The sequence below is a fragment of the Aphelocoma coerulescens genome, chromosome 17, assembly GCF_041296385.1.
Source record: "Aphelocoma coerulescens isolate FSJ_1873_10779 chromosome 17, UR_Acoe_1.0, whole genome shotgun sequence".
Taxonomy (NCBI): Eukaryota; Metazoa; Chordata; class Aves; order Passeriformes; family Corvidae; genus Aphelocoma; species Aphelocoma coerulescens.
Window position 1 is genome coordinate 608162 of NC_091030.1, and position 16066 is coordinate 624227.

General features: G+C 50.5%; 1 protein-coding gene across 12 annotated transcripts in view; it reads right to left on the bottom strand.

The window, feature by feature from the left end:
• The window catches only part of EXD3 (exonuclease 3'-5' domain containing 3), a 214431-nt gene that overhangs the window by 163086 nt on the left and 35279 nt on the right, over positions 1-16066 (bottom strand). For all 12 annotated transcript variants that reach the window (XR_011155543.1, XM_069031640.1, XM_069031645.1 and 9 more), the window contains one exon: positions 7238-7350. Coding sequence is in view for 10 of the 12 variants with exons in the window: in XM_069031640.1 (XP_068887741.1) it covers positions 7238-7274 (37 nt within the window). In the remaining 2 variants the exon portion in view is untranslated. The remainder of the gene's footprint in view (positions 1-7237; positions 7351-16066) is intronic.

The window sequence follows — 16066 nt, forward strand, 5'->3', positions numbered from 1 at the left end:
TCAGTGTGTGATATCTGCCACCCCAAGCCCTGCCTGGGACCCGCTGGGGGGGTGGGCTACAGAGAGTGGGGGACTGCCACAGCCTGGGGCTGCACAGAGAGCTCAGGCTGCACTAAAGGGCTCTGTGCCTGTGAGCACCAGGTCACAGGCACTTCTCAGGCCTCCCACCCAACCTGAGGCACTGTGCAACATTTTAAATGTCCCTCAGTGCCTGAGAGGGAATCTGCCTGCTCCTTATCCCAACTTCATCAGTGACAGAACCTGCAAACCACACAGTCATTAATTACCTGCTCTCTAATTACCATGAGCTGGTACAGCCCAGAAGCACTCTGGGATTTAGAGCTGAAAATCTCATGTTCAAAAAGCCCAGCAGCATTGTCCGGGGTGGCTTTGGAGCAGGGGATGGCACCTTCGCACCCCTGCCATCCCTGGGCACAGGCAATACCCCCGTCCAGGTGCTGGGCAAAGCTATGGCACAAAACCAGGGCCTGGCTGGACATACTGGAGCTGATCCATGGTCACAGTGGCTTTAATGCATCTCTCCTGTTCATCTACAGAATCACAGAATTTCCTGAGCTGGAAGTGACTCACAAGGACCATGCAGTCCAACACCGGAATTCCAGCTGCACCGGTCCCATCTTCTTGTGGCTACCAAAACTATCCCATCACAGCCAGGAACTGTCCCAGCTCAGTTCTCTAAGAACAGGCCTGGTTCCCCTAGCCCTGTAACAAACAACAGATGAGCTTTGCCACTGGTGTCATCCACACTGGGGGACCCAGGGCAGGACAGATCTGTATGAGAAAGTGGATTTCTACTTTATGTAAATTTTGTTTTCCCAGCCATTGCACATATTTAAGACAGTATCAAAGGAACAAAATGGGAACCCAATCATTGTCTCTGGCTTGGCTGGCTTACAGATCAACTCCTGGCCTTTAATTCTAGGAAGTGAGTGACTGCAGAGCCTCCTGACAGCCAAGGGCCCCCCTTTTTCCATCGGACTCCTTGTTTGTCTTGGAAGTAGCCAGGTTAAGGCTGTCCCATTCAGCCTGCAGCGGAATGTGGGGCAGATGGAAAGAGGGAAAGACAGACAGAGAGACACTGCAAAGACTGAGAGACAAAGCCTGGTGGCGGGATAAAAGAGCACGGAACGAAGGCAGGGCCCAGCCAAGCCAAACAAAGTTTTCCTTGAGTGATTACATCTGCTGGAGAGTCCCCAGCTTGCACCCTCCTTGCTGAGAAATTCTTTTAATTGTGTCTAGGACATTTTAAAAATCCCAAGAAAAGCTCCTCTGTAATCATGAGAGCTCTGAACTGTGTGAACTTTTGTCATGCTGAATCGCCGATAGCTCGCTGCAAACTTCTGCCACCGAAGCAGGGCTTTGCTGAGGGAGAGCCCTGGGGAGGGAGAACTGGTAATAAATCTCCATTTCTTTTTTCCCAAGGAAAGCCAAACAATTTAGACAAGTTCTTCTCCCTCCCAGTATCTGTATAGCTCAGTGCAAAGTGCATCCAGCAGAAAAGGAAAAGAGATCCGTTCTCAGATTAGCCAAAATTAAATAAGGTTAAATGAACGATGTGCAGAGCCAAAGCCTGCAGCTCTGTGAAATGGGCACCTCCCTGAGCCCCTGGAGCAGAGCCATCAGCACTGCCAAGGATGTCAATGCACAGGTGGATGTCAGCATCATCCAGATTTGTTTTTTAAACAGTATGACTTACAGCAACTTTAAAAGAGTATCTGTAATTTTAGAACAGAATTTATCCTTACGAAAGGCAGCCTTTCCAGGCATAAGCACCTCCTCTGCTCCCAGACTCTGCGCTTCAGAAAGCGCGGCACAGCCAGGATCATGCCACGGGGAAACACCAGCTCAGTGTCTGTTGAACAACACCTCAGCAAGGCTGAAGGAAACCTCCATGGAGAGAAACACCAGATGTTGCTGAGGGAAGGGGAATAGTCAGAGCAGGTGGCAGCTCAGAGACACAGAGCCTGATCAGGGCCCGTGAGCAAAGGGACTGGTGTCTCTCTAGCCTCCAGGTACAGGCAATAAACAGTCTGAGGGCCAAGGAGCACCATTTGACAACATCCACTGCAATAATCCCAGTCCTCAAAACTATGGAGGGTCCCCTGAAAACCTCTGGTTTGCTGGGAAGGAGGTTGGGATTTTGTTTTATGCTTATTTGCCTCTTGTTTTTGTCCTGGTAGATAACGTTCATTTCCAGTAACTGTTGACCAAAGTGGAAAAGGAGGATTTAATAAAAAAGTGCAAGAGTCCATCACAAGTAATGGCAACTCGTGTGCTCTTATAAAACAATAACACACCAACATAAAATAAATCAGTGCCTTTTAGTTTAACAATGTAAATTACCCTCCCACCTGCTGTGACTCTCCATAAGGAGAAAAAGCTGGTGGCATATTTACCAAGCTGTCTATCCCAGTCCCATTCTGCACTGGCCTCCTGCCCTGGGGTTAGACTGTAGGACTCTGTCATCTCTTGCACTCGTATGACCTAAGAAAGGGAATGTGGCCTTTTTCCCACAAGCCCAGAGTGAGAACATCATAAAAGCTGAACTTTAGCCCCCTTTTTGGGCAGGCAGCACAATAGCAAGGAGGATGCTGTTACTCCCCAGAGGCTCTGCCGCTGAAAAACATCACCAAGCTCAAGTAAAAGGTCAGTAGTTAGGATTGCATCTCTTGTTTTCTTCAGTTTTCCTCCTCCGTCAAAGGCAGTTCAACATTCTTTGCACACCCCCCTCCCTCCTTCTGAGAAATGCAGGAAGGAAGTGCTTGCAAAATAGTATAATTTAAAAGAAGGCACAATCACACACAGCAAACCCTGCTGCAGCCTCCAAGCAGGACGTTTCCACTGCTCCCAGTTCCCACTGCCACACAAACCAGTCCCTGCCGCAGCAGAGCCGTCCCTCCCTCCCCTCCACATGGGGAGGGTTGTGCTCCCAAACCTGGGCTGGAGAACTGTGGCTACGTGCTGCAGGCAGCCCTGCTCCCCAGAGCACAGCCCACATCTGCCCAGGCAGCCAGGGCTGTGCAGCAGGACAAGAAGGACGCAGGGACCCTGCAGCCTCCCAGGGCACTGAGTGGTACCAGGCACCCGGTGGCAGCACCGTGGTCCTGGGCTGCAGGACAGTGTCACCTCCTGTCTCTCTCATAACGAGGGCTTGTTTGATTGCACAGGATGTTCTTCCACCAAGGCTTGTTACCTGAGCCTTGCTAGGGTTTGGGAAGGTGTTTAGGACAGTTGAATTTAACTTGACCCTTTTCTTCACTAGATTTATGTGAAAGAACCAGAGTGGGTGGAAGCAGCTGTTATACTCCATGCCTTTTTGCAAAGAGGAATGTAGAGACCAGCAGGCAATTCCTGGAAAATTCCTTCATTATTCCTCAGTTTCTGCTGTATGACCACATCTCCAATCTAAACATCATTCTCCCCAGGCACACGGTGTTTCTGTATCCCTGGGCAAACAGCACTTACTATCACAACCCCATTTCTTTGTCTTTTCCAAGACTTTGGCAGTCCCAAGGACTTCTCTTGAGCCATGAACCGTGACAGCCACGTGTCAGGACAGGCTGGCAGTCCCTGCCTGCTCTCCCTTCCTTGAGTCCTCCCAGCCCAGTGTCCTGACACAAACACCTTGGTGCCCGCAGCCTCTCCCATCACCTCCAGCAGATCCGGACACTGTTCCAGTGTCCCACGTTCCTCTCATTGCTCGTGGGTTCATCTCCAGCTGCCATTCTTGGACTTAATGGGACACTGCCCACTAATCACAGTCCTGTCTCTTCTTTAACCCGTTGCTGTCACAGTGCATAATTAGATTAATGAAGTAACGACGAGATCAGCGCATGGAGGACCTGAGCAGAATCACACCCATGACCACTCGAGTGGCGTCTCCTTCCAAAGAGGATGCCCAGGACAAGCAAACACAATCAATTATTTTCTAGAAGGAGATTTAAAATTGTTGCACACTGCTAACGTGAGCACTGCCCCGTGTACGGTCACACAGCTTCTCAAAGGGGAACAGTAACACTGTCCCAAACAGGGAAATGAGAGTGCCAAATGCCACCAACAGCCTGGGGACTGGGGGCTGCAGCAGGACCTGAAACCAGGTTGCTGAGCTTTGCTTTTTTCTTTTAAAGTTGACAACTTCAACATCTACACCCAGCACTGAGCATGGGGAAACCTGCTGTTGTCTAGCTCTAGGCCAGATGGATAAATTTTCGGGGTTAATGTTTTCATAACCATGCAGCCAGGACTGCTGTTTATTATCCATCCCATCCCCAGTAACTTCTTACCTTCTTTACTTTTTTCAATTGCTGTTGCTTACGTGCATTTCTGATAGATTTAAAAATAATTGCTAGCACTGCAGAAATGCGTTCAGCTTTTAAATGAGGGTTCCGTAATCCTGTTTCTGTAAAGACCTTAAATAAAAAATTAGTTCTGAACTGTAGAGTGTTGTAAAGGCATTAAAGGAGCTTACTGCGCACCCCATGCCTGCTGCAAGCCCAGACAAAGGACAATAAAAATGTGAAACAGAGGAGAAGGAATGAAAGAACCCCAGAAAGGCACATCTGGCTGGGAAGAGGAGGTGCTCCTGCAGGTAGCCAGCACAGAGCCTGACCACTCTTTCAGTGAAAACAAAATTTTCTAGTATCTAATCTGAACCTCTCGTGTTGCAACTAAGGCCGTTTCCTTTCATCCTGTCACCTGGGACATGGCAAAAGAGACCAAACCACCACCCCACTACAACCTCCCTTCAGGCAGTTGTAAGGAGGAATTCCCAGCTCAAGGTTTGTGAGGATACTAAAACCATACTGAAAAATATAAACCCAAATAGTTGGTTTAAGGAATGGTTAAAAAGAGGTTACAGGGCAGATAGATCTGAAAATATGACCTAAATATTGTAATGCAGCATTTAAACAAAAGCAGTGATACAGGAAAAAAGATCCCAGTTCAGTTCTGAGCCTCTTCTTGGAGAGAATCCTGTTCAGCAAAGGTGATCCAGTCAAAGGTGAGGCCTCCACCCTACTTGGTTCCTCCTTCTTTAAGGCCTCCCAGGTGGCTTTGCCTCAGCACTGCCTGAAGAGCTGAGAGAAAGCTCGGCCTCCATCCAGCACCCACAGTGACCCACACATCCCCTGGGTGCTCTGCACCCCAGAGCATCCCCAGCACCTGCCAGCACAGCAGCTCCTCTGCAAACATCAGCCCTTTTCCTCCTTCCCTCCCTTCTTCATTTGTTAAGATGCTTCTTCGAAAGGGGAGCTTTGATTATTAAGATACTTAATGATAAAGGGAAGGGCAGCAAATGTGCAGTGCCTGCTGCCAGGCCCAGCCCCAGAGAGGCTGGCTCGTGCTGGGCTCCCAGGCTCTGCTCCCAGGCTCTGCTCCCGGTGTTTATCCCAGGCGGGTGTTTTTCCCTGGCGCTGCTGCGATTGTTTGGCCGGGCTGGGTGATGGATGGTGCAGAGGGCTGTGTCTGGAAACGCGCTCCCGAACCGACAGGAAGCTGAGGGGGCCTTTGCCAGCACTTCCTTCCTGGATACAAGGGGAGGACAGAATGGGAAAAGCCTTGGCTGTCTCTTACCCTGAGAAAAGTGCTCCCCTTCCAGCTGGATTACAGTAACAATATTTTAATCTTTCACAAGATTATAATATCCTTCCTCTCTAAGTATAGCTCCAGTGGCAGCTCAGAGAATGAAATGAACCAACAATGTAAAACTCAATAGGTGGTGCTGGAAGCTGAACAAATGGAGGTCCAGGCTGGAAAATCCCTATCTTCAGCCAGGATATAAATCACCAGGGATCACACCTGTCTAACGCAGGACTTGACTCCAAGAGCAACCAGGACTAAGCACTTCAACAGGAGGTGTAAAATGTACATGAGTGGTACATTGAAAATGTGTCCCTCTGGACAGCTTCATTCCTGTGCCTGTTTGAGAGAGCGGATCTAAACTCAAACCACAACATTTATTACACCTACAAAAAATAAGGCTGCAATGAGCAATCTATGAATATTCTGACCACACATTTCTCATGAGCACCCACGATGCGTTATAGAGACTTGAATGTCTTTTTCCCAAAACCCAGCCTCTAGGTCCTTCTGTGGATGATTCATGAATCTCCATGACATCCTGATGTGTCATCATCACCTGTTCACAGTAATAAAAGTATGTGCTGAGTATTAGAGAATAGATATTTCATGCTACCACAGGAATTTTTCTAAAATTTTCCATTTTTGAGCTCCAGATTCAAACCCATGGACAATGACAAGGGCTTTAGTGTAGGCAAGTGTTCAGAACTCCAGATTGCTCTGCCCCAGCCCTGTGGCCTGGGACAGCCAGAGCAGGGCACATGGGTGGTGGCTCTGAGGACCCCTCTCCCTGCTGGCCCAGAGAGGGAAGATCCCAGCAATCCCCTCATTTGTCCGGGCAAGTTTGCCCAAGCGAGTCTGAAAAAGGGAGGAAGAAATTCTCAGCACTCTTGACAACAAAAGAAAACTCCCCAAACCTGTGAGCAGACAGCTCTCCTAACAGCCTCTATTTCTGACAAAGGCCTCAGACAAAAAGACCTCACCCATGAACAAAGAGTGGGGAACAATGGGAACTGTCAAAAAATAGCCCTCACGTCAGAGCTAAGAATGCCCCTTGACACTTCCAAAAAAGCCCAGGCTGAGCAGAGCTGGGAGGCCACAGGCACAGCCCCTGGCATCCGCCTCTCCCCGCACACACTGCCAGCAGCACTCGGTGAGGCTGAATTCCAACAGCCAAAGATGGGGATGGAAGAAGAGAGGAAATTTATGGCAGGTCTGAGCCACAAGTAACAAATTCCAGCAAGGGACCCTGACACTCAGATTGGATGGGACATACCTGACAGTGGTGTGTGCACATCTTCCCTTACTGCAAAGGGTAACCGCTTACCAAAGCAATTCATGACAAAACAAAGTTATGGCAAAAAGCAGAATGAGTTGTGTAACACAGGAATAAAACCCCTGTGTTCTTCTGAACTGGTGAGAACTTATAAAAAAATTGCTAGAAAAATTTTTAACCTGGATTAGAATTCTAAGAATGCTGATATCCAGATGTGGGCAGGAAACCTCAAAGATCCAATAATCTTCATGGCATGCAATTTAGCATTGATTCACACATTTTGCTTTATTTGTGACCCAGCATTCTCCCCCAATAGCAGTAAGAAAATAAATGGAAAGCAAATCATGCTGAATGAAAACTCACCCGTGGGCTGATCACTTGAGTAACTGTCCTGATTCATCCTCCCAAAGGTCGTACCAGGTCAGGACGCTGAGGCTGGAGCTCTAAACTCAGAGATGCAGCCCAAGCTCTTCCTTCTGGAAAGAAAATGTAGAGTTACTGTCAAACTGCAGGAACTTCAACCTGTGTGAGAAAGGGAGTATCTTCTGTGTGGTCTACTGTCCTTGAATTTATCAGGAGAGTGGAGAACCTATATGCATGTACAGCCTGGTGTAGGAGCCATAGGACACAAGCCTGAAGATCAGAGAATGCAATGGGAAACTGAATCAAATCAACAAGAAACACTGGAAAGTGGCATCTGAGACCCCATGGAAAGTGAAACAACGTGTTAAAGCACAGCTGGGTTCCTGGAATAGGCTCAGTCTCAGACTTGCACAAACAGGAGTTCCTAATGCTGTTCACTTGAGTAGCCAAACAAAACTGCACAGGGTGAAGAGTTGGACTCGATGATCCTGAGGTCCTTTCCAGCTCAGCAGATTCTATGGTTCTGTGATTCTACGCAAACCCCAGACCTACCTAACCCCAAACTGGACAAACAGGCCATGTGAAAGTGTGTTTTTGCCACAGCCACACAGCTCCTCCTCTTTGTTTGCTTGCCCTTCCACTCCTCATCACATCTTCACTGTGGTAGAGTTGGGAACAGAACCCATGTCTCCCAAGTCCCAGTCCAGTGCCTTAACCACCACATCCTTCCTGCTGAATCACTGCAGGATTGTTTATCAGGAAGGAAATTCCCCCTCGAGAGCACTCACTCTGAGTGTGCTGGTGGAACACAAATGCTTAGAAAAACACAAACAAGAGAGGCAATAACAACAAGTGATTAAAGCCCCTGTACTGGCTGGAGGCACAGCAGCACCTTGGGATTGTTGTGGAGCAGTGGAAGTGAGGCACCACGGAGCAGGACATGACACAGAACGAGCAGTGCATCCAGATGGCCTCCCAGGAACAGCCTCCTGCTCTGCACAGATGATCTGTGACTCTGGAAGTCTCTCCCCACATTTAGCACGAGGTGTACATCGCTCAGGGCCATTCAAAAGCTTTGGATTCTCAGCAGGCACTGGGAAGGTCACCTTTGGTAGCAAAGCTGCCAAGTGCCAGCAGCTGTGGATGTGATCCAGAGGGTCAGAATTAACCTCACCATGTTGTGCAAGAAAAGGGCTCTCACTTTCTTTAAGGTCTTTAGCCCCAAAATAAAAAAAAAGCAGGGTGTGTGTGAGGGGAAGATACCAAAAATGGAACAAATATCTTTAAACATAGTTTACCCTGCTGGTCTCCTAGAAAACAAAAAGGGCTGTAATTCATACATGATCTGTCGAAAAACACAAACCCACTGAAACGGCAAATTCGTGGTCCAGGACTCTGAAGAATTTGGCTCTGCTCAGCAGTTGGGCAAAGGGGAACAATTTCCCCATTCACAAGCAGTGGCTTTCCAGGTTGTGTCCCACGAGACCCCACCACAGTAACCAACAGACACAGGCTGGGGCAGATGGCAGAGCTTGGACTGATCTCAGGACAGTCCTTTTAAATGTCATCGTATGGGAATTCCAGCAGGACCTGAGGGATGGAGGGATGGATGGATGGATGGATGGATGGATGGATGGATGGATGGATGGATGGATGGATGGACAGATGGATGCACAGTGTCTGACACCTGCCCTTTCTGCAGCTCACAGCTCTGCCTCTGCCAGGGGCAAAGCAACCCTCGGGTGGATGGGGCCGGTGTGAACAGAGCTCCCATTCTGCTTCCTCAGAAACAGCTGAGGCCACAGCCACCACCAGACAGGGAACTGGGAGCCACTGGTTTCCTTCTGAGTGATTTCAGTTCAAGCAGGGCCATTGCTGGGCTGGAGTGAACAAGGGGCTCCTGACCCACGCTGGGAAAAGCAGGAAGTCTCCCTCCTGACAGTCCATGGGATCAGCTCTGTGGTGGTATCTCAAGCTCTGCCTGAACTGGTGCTTTCCTTAACGCCCAGAAATGTGGTGAAGTGACTGTGTAAAAAATCTTATCTCTCCTCAGAAAATGTCCCCAAAACAAAAAAGGAGGTTTCTATTCCGCTTGGGTATGGAAAAGGCTTGAAAATGTGAAGTGAGAGTAACTTAAATCTTTAGAAACGAGAAAACAAACACTACAAAGCAGTGTTATTTGTAGGCCTCTCCATACCGGGATTTTGAAGCCTATTTCACATTTTTATAACCTGCCTTTTATTGCTTTGGTGTTACAGAACATACAGGCACACATAGCAAAGGACAATGGGTGTCTTTTCATTGACTTACAGACTTTGGATTCTGTACTCAAACCCAGTTTAGCTTCAATTTAGCTCCCATCAGCCACAAACCCAGCACTGCACTCTTCACAATGCCCCAGCTAAGCTACACCACTCAAAATGTGTCCTTAAATTCTGGCATCTCAGACTGCAGTGTGTCACAAATGACCTGCCTCCCGAGCCCTTTCACCAGCCACGTCTGAGGCACATGTTCTTTCAAAGTGGGCAGAAGTGATGAAGAGGCTGCAGCCTCTCTGCACCTCAGATTGAAATGCAAATAGCAGTTCCACCTATTTTTACAGACTTCCCTTTATCACATAAATCTTTAACTACTCAGAAATATAAACTTCACTTTGCTGTGATAAGGATATAGAAAAAAACCACTGACAAAGAGTAAAAAAGAAAATTCAAACCAGGCAGCATTCAGCCACTGCCTGCCACAATGCCGGGCCTGTGTGAAGAGCCCCAGGCTTCCTCCCCCCATCCAGGGCCCTGAACCCAGTGGGGCTCCACGAGCTCCCACTGGGACAGGGCTGCTCAGCACCACCAGGACCACTGGCAGAAGCCGAGGGGCCAGGACACAACCCCTGCCTCCTTCATTAATTCATTTGACTCAAGCTTATGCTAAGGAGATCACTTCACTTGAATGGAATTTTTATTAAATTATTATTGACTTTTGATCATTTATGGAAGCAATTTAGTAATTTCCCACCATTAGTGCCATAAAAAGATTCATTGGAAGTGCTGAAGGCTCAAAGCAGAACACTCGTAGCAGAAGCCAGCAGAGCCACGCTGCTCCAGAGAACACCCTCTGCCTCATTAGCTCGGACATTAAAACTGGAAAGCAGCTGACAAAACATCAACAGATGTCTGTCAAAGTCTGCTGGATTTTCAAGGCCATCCCCTCAGCATGGCGAAACCCACCGGCTTGACAGGAATGTATTTTTCATGGAAGTTCCTGTCCAAGTTCTTAACATCAATAAGCAAATTGTTGTGACCCCGAGGGCACAAATACAACCCGAACCCCTGGAGGAAGCCCTGGATACCGGAGAATGTATCTCCCTGCATGCCTGCAGAGTTCCACGACCCAGCTCTCCCTGCTCATTTCACTCTTCTTATCCATCAATCACTTGGAGAACGCACCCTGGACACAACCAGCACACCCGGAGTGACTCCGGGCAGCGCTGCCGGGGCCGTGCTGATGCTGGGGTGGCTCTGGCTGTGCCGCAGCCCCGGAGGCTCGGCAGGCTTGGGCTCAGGCGCTGTTCCCCGGTGCCACTCCCCGGTGCCACTCCCCGGTGCCACTCCCCGGTGAGCTCCCAGGTGCCGTTCCCTGGTGCGCTCCCCAGTGCCACTCCCAGGTGCGCTCCCCGGTGCCGTTCCCCGGTGCCGTTCCCCGGTGCCGTTCCCTGGTGCGCTCCCCAGTGCCACTCCCAGGTGCGCTCCCCGGTGCCGTTCCCCGGTGCCGTTCCCCGGTGCGCTCCCCGGTGCCGTTCCCCGGTGCCGTTCCCAGGTGTGCTCCCCGGTGCCGTTCCCCGGTGCCGTTCCCCGGTGCCGTTCCCAGGTGCGCTCCCCGGTGCCGTTCCCCGGTGCGCTCCCAGGTGCGCTCCCGGTGCCGTTCCCCGGTGCCGTTCCCAGGTGCGCTCCCCGGTGCCGTTCCCCGGTGCCGTTCCCCGGTGCCGTTCCCAGGTGCGCTCCCCGGTGCGCTCCCCGGTGCCGTTCCCCGGTGCGCTCCCAGGTGCGCTCCCAGGTGCGCTCCCAGGTGCGCTCCCCGGTGCCGTTCCCCGGTGCCGTTCCCAGGTGCGCTCCCCGGTGCCGTTCCCCGGTGCGCTCCCAGGTGCGCTCCCAGGTGCGCTCCCAGGTGCGCTCCCCGGTGCCGTTCCCCGGTGCCGTTCCCCAGTGCGCTCCCAGGTGCGCTCCCCGGTGCCGTTCCCCGGTGCCGTTCCCCAGTGCGCTCCCAGGTGCGCTCCCCGGTGCCGTTCCCCGGTGCCGTTCCCCGGTGCCGTTCCCAGGTGCGCTCCCCGGTGCCGTTCCCCGGTGCCGTTCCCAGGTGCGCTCCCCGGTGCCGTTCCCCGGTGCCGTTCCCCGGTGCCGTTCCCCGGTGCCGTTCCCCGGTGCGCTCCCTGGTGCCGTTCCCAGGTGCGCTCCCAGGTGCGCTCCCCGGTGCCGTTCCCCGGTGCCGTTCCCAGGTGCGCGGAGCAGCCGCGGGGCTCTGGCACCCTCTGCTGACGAACCCGCGCGGGGCCGGGCTCCCTTTGCTGCAGGAGCAGCCCGGAGCTGAACATCTCTTCTGTGTGTTAGCTCAGGGATTTCTGTAAATCACACTGATCACAGCCGGCCCTTCCGCCCCTGCGTTTGCCCCGGAACCGCGCACAGCCCGCACAGAGACGTGCCCTACTCTCCTGTCTCCGGGGTCCCCGAAACCCCCCGGGTTACCTAAAACCCCTGGGATTTATCGTCCTTTCCACCTCCCAGCACTACCCAGCTCCCTGCAGGCAGTATCCATCCTCTCCCTTATTTCTGAAAGGATTGTAGCAGGGAGAGGACCCCTCAGCCACCTGAGGGAATCATCCCTGGAAATCTCATCCTTCTGATGCAAGATTCCCTCAACACTCTCCACGCCACCCGTGTCACACAGGAGCTGTGAGCCCTCCCTGTCCCTGCGCATGGCACAGGAGCCGTGCCTGGCAGGGGGGCTCTGTGCCACCCCCTCCACAAGGCCAACCTGGCACCAAGGAAGGGCAGGGAGGTGACCACACACACCTTGGTCACATGTCCGACATGTCCAACCCCCCGTGTGTCACACAAAGACACCCCAAGGTGCTGACTGCGACCAGTGACACCCAAACTGCTGACCCAAGGCACAGCGTCCTGACCCTGCTGTGCTGCACGGGAAGGTTCCCGGGGAATAATGAACACCAAGAACAGAAAACTCTGTGTAAAGGCAATGGTGAAACAGAAACCTGATAGTCTGGGATGTGTTAACTTCAGAGCTTGATTTTCAGCCTTGTTATTGTCTGCATTTTTCTGATTCTTGCTTCTTCTCTACTGGTGTGAAGGGAAGGCTGGGGGGATGTGACAGCACACCTTGGGTAAGGCACGGAGAGCTCACGGGCAGAACAGACACCTACACTGGCACTTTCCAATGCTATTTTAAACCCATGCAGGCTGTACTTAACCTACCAAAGGGTCTGCACTTCAGGAGAAAGAATCTCAAAGGATCATTTCACCTCCAAACCAGCACTTTAAAACACAAAGCCAAAAAAACAAGGAACAACTTTGGAAATAGGCAACGCAGGATTTCCACCAGAATCAAAGTGTAACAAAAATTCTCAGCAAACAGAAAAACACGTCAGTTGAAGACACTTCACAAATTTCATTCCAATTTTTGGCCACTACTGAAAACCACTATAATATAGAAAAATTTGAAAAACTTTAAAGTGTCACGGGACTAAATAATCAGGGTGATTGTAATAGTGACATGTAAATCCTTCTTACAAGGAGATCCAGCAGTTACTTTGAATGCTGACAACTCAGTCTCTCTTGAGCTCTCTCACATTAGAAGAGCTTACTTGGCTTGCTTTTTTCCCGTCCTAGAACAGCTCTGTGAGCACAACACCGCTGGGGACTCAATACAGGACTTCAGCACTTCCCCAAACAGAGCCAGGGCTGCGTCACTGTGAGTCCTTCAGGCACTCTGACTGCTCCCCAGCACTTGGATTCCAAGTTTAGGCAGTAGTGTTAAGCCAGTATTACCAACATCTGTCCAGTGCTCTCTGATGGAGTGTTTGAACGTCTCCTCCTGGATCACTGAGGAAGCTTTATTATCTCTCATTAAGTATTCACTTTTTTTTTTAAAGCATGAAGCATCCTCCAGAGTCTGACACTTCTAAAAGGCTTGGCTGGACAGGCTCTGGCAGCCGTGGCCGTGGCAGCTGCAGCCCTTGCTGTCGCCAGATGTTTGTCCTACCTTGCCCTGCCAGGACAGCACAGCTGGCTGGGTGCGTGCCCGCCCGCCCCAGGCCTCGGCTCGCAGTTCTGACACATAAATGAGAACAGGGGGTGAAAGGATTTGTACAAAACCACTGGGCTCTGGGCTGGAGCTCTAGCACACAGCAGGGCAGAATGTCTGAGTGCAGCTGCTGGGCAGGGGCAGAGCAGTGACACAGGGACCCGGGCTGAGCTCACCTCTGGCCAAGTACCACACCTTGGAGGTTGTCCCCAGGGAGCACCCAGAGACACTCCGCAGCCACATCCCCACTGCACAGTTTTGGGGGCACAGCTGTGTTGGCAAAGTGCAGTAAATGCAAGCACCTCCTGACTGACACACACTCCAGCAAATTCCCAGATGAAACAGAGAGAATTTCATGAATTGTGGCACTTACAGCAGAAGGGAGGGAGGAAGGTTTGTCTTTGATCAAAGTACCTTTTTTTCCCCCTTCTTCTTTTTATTTATTTGTAATAGTGTTGAAGCTTTCCTTCTCCCCAGGGTTTTGCTTGAATACCTCCAGATGTAGATGTAACACTAAACAAAAAGCCTGTACAGGATGAATGAGTAATTTTAGAAATCTGCTAAATTTTTTCCATCCTGATCCGCTTCTCTCCCTGATCTCCCTTTCCATTCACTCACAGGAGCTGAAGCTCCACTGCGTGGTTTTCTCCTTGATCACTTTCACTCCGGACCATGTCTAACCATGAATCAAAGCAGAATAATCCAAGGATTTCCTCTCAAATCACCATTTCCTCTGTTTTCCCTGTTACTAGCAAATCCCTCAGATCCCCACTGTCTGCAGCTCCTCATCTTCCGCCCTGGCCGGGAGTTCCTCAGCAGCCGGAGCGGAGCCAGCGGCCCTGCAGCCTGCACAGGTCCCAGGCCACCTTCAGGGGCATGGGCAGCTCCTTTGCTTCTCCCAGAGACACTGCTATTACTCCTTGGAAACCTTGCCAGAATTCAGAAGTTCCACAAGCTATTGGCATTTTCATTTCCAGGTTCTTTTCATGTTTAACTCAGATTTCCTTCACAGTTTTTGCTCCCCAAGATCTGATACTCTGTGTCAACAACGAGCAGCTACTTGTTTTAGTAAGTTTTGCTCTTATTTCATTTCTGTTTGACTTTTGCCCACATCATTGCCCGTGAGTCCTCCCCTGTCCTGCAGGGAGTATCCTCGTTGTTCATGGCAGCAAGGAGAGGAACGCTGGAGGACAGGGAGGGTGGAGAGGCAGGAGCTGCAGCCCAGATCAGCTGCAACATCTGCTGATGGCTGAACATGGCTTTGTTGTGGCTGAAGATCCTGAGTGCTACTTGGAATATAAATTAAGGGGTGACTGATTGCCAGTCTGAGACCTTGACCAGTAGCTCTCACTGTAAAATCGTGCCATATAATGCACTGGGGGCTTTGTTTCCCCACCCTCTGCACCCTGGGCAATCCCACCCGCTGGCACCTGAGGGACTGACACCCATGCAATGTCCTTGTTCCCCCTGCTTCTTCCTGAACAAGTTTCATTTCACTGTCATCACCAGATGACCTCAAGGTCAATTAAAGCTGCTTATCAAATTCAATTAAGTATTTGTCAAGCATGAAGCCAGTAACTGCACCACACTCTCCTTGCACACCTCCTCACACTCACACCTCCAGCAAGAGAAACAACATTCTGCTGGAGTACAGGAATAGTGTCACATCCCACAAGGTCAGGACAAAGCCAAGTCACATTATTCACCACACACTGTGTACTGATTTTTTTATCTCTTCCCAAGCCATGTCAGTATTATCTCCACCATGCCTGATAATAAACTGCTTTCAAAACTACTTCATGGCTAGTTGTTCTTCATGCTTTACATCCTGAATAAGCTTAGAGACCTTCTAAGCCCAGATCTAGAGATCTTCTCTAAGCTTATTCAGGAGGTAAAGAGGTAGGGAAGCAGGCTCTGAATGCAGTGATTGATTAAGCCACCAGTGGGATTAACAAGGTCATCTTTGGTGGCATAAATGGCTTTTACAAGGGATGTTGGTTTGTAATCAAGTTTGTAGAAGATGATACTGTACGTAAGGAGAGTCTTGAAGCTGCAGTTTTGTTCTCCTGGCAGCACTCCTGGAAGGCCAGCACAGAGAAACCACTCCTGAAACTCCTGGGTAGGGAGCCAGGTTTTTCCACGTTTGGAAGATGGGTGGCCAGCGGCCTCCTCCTCGCCCTTTGGTTCTCCTTATGATGCACAAGCAAAGGCTTTACCCTGCAGCCTCCTCCTGCCTCAGCCCCAACACCTGGGTCAGACTGGGGAACAGAGCTCCCCAGTTCAAAGGCTCAGGTTAATTTTCACAAGTGTTTTGAGCAGCGACATGCACAGTCACTGGGAAACATCTGCTCAGATCAGGAGATCTCAGTAGCTACAGACGTCTCCACCACTGTCTTCAGAAGTTGAGAAAAAGGCGGCCTTACCCAGCTTTTGGACTGTTCTGTACCCATAAACAACATTATTAACCTGAAAGGCATGTGTTTTCTCACTATGATTTATTAGCCATAGTTACAGTTG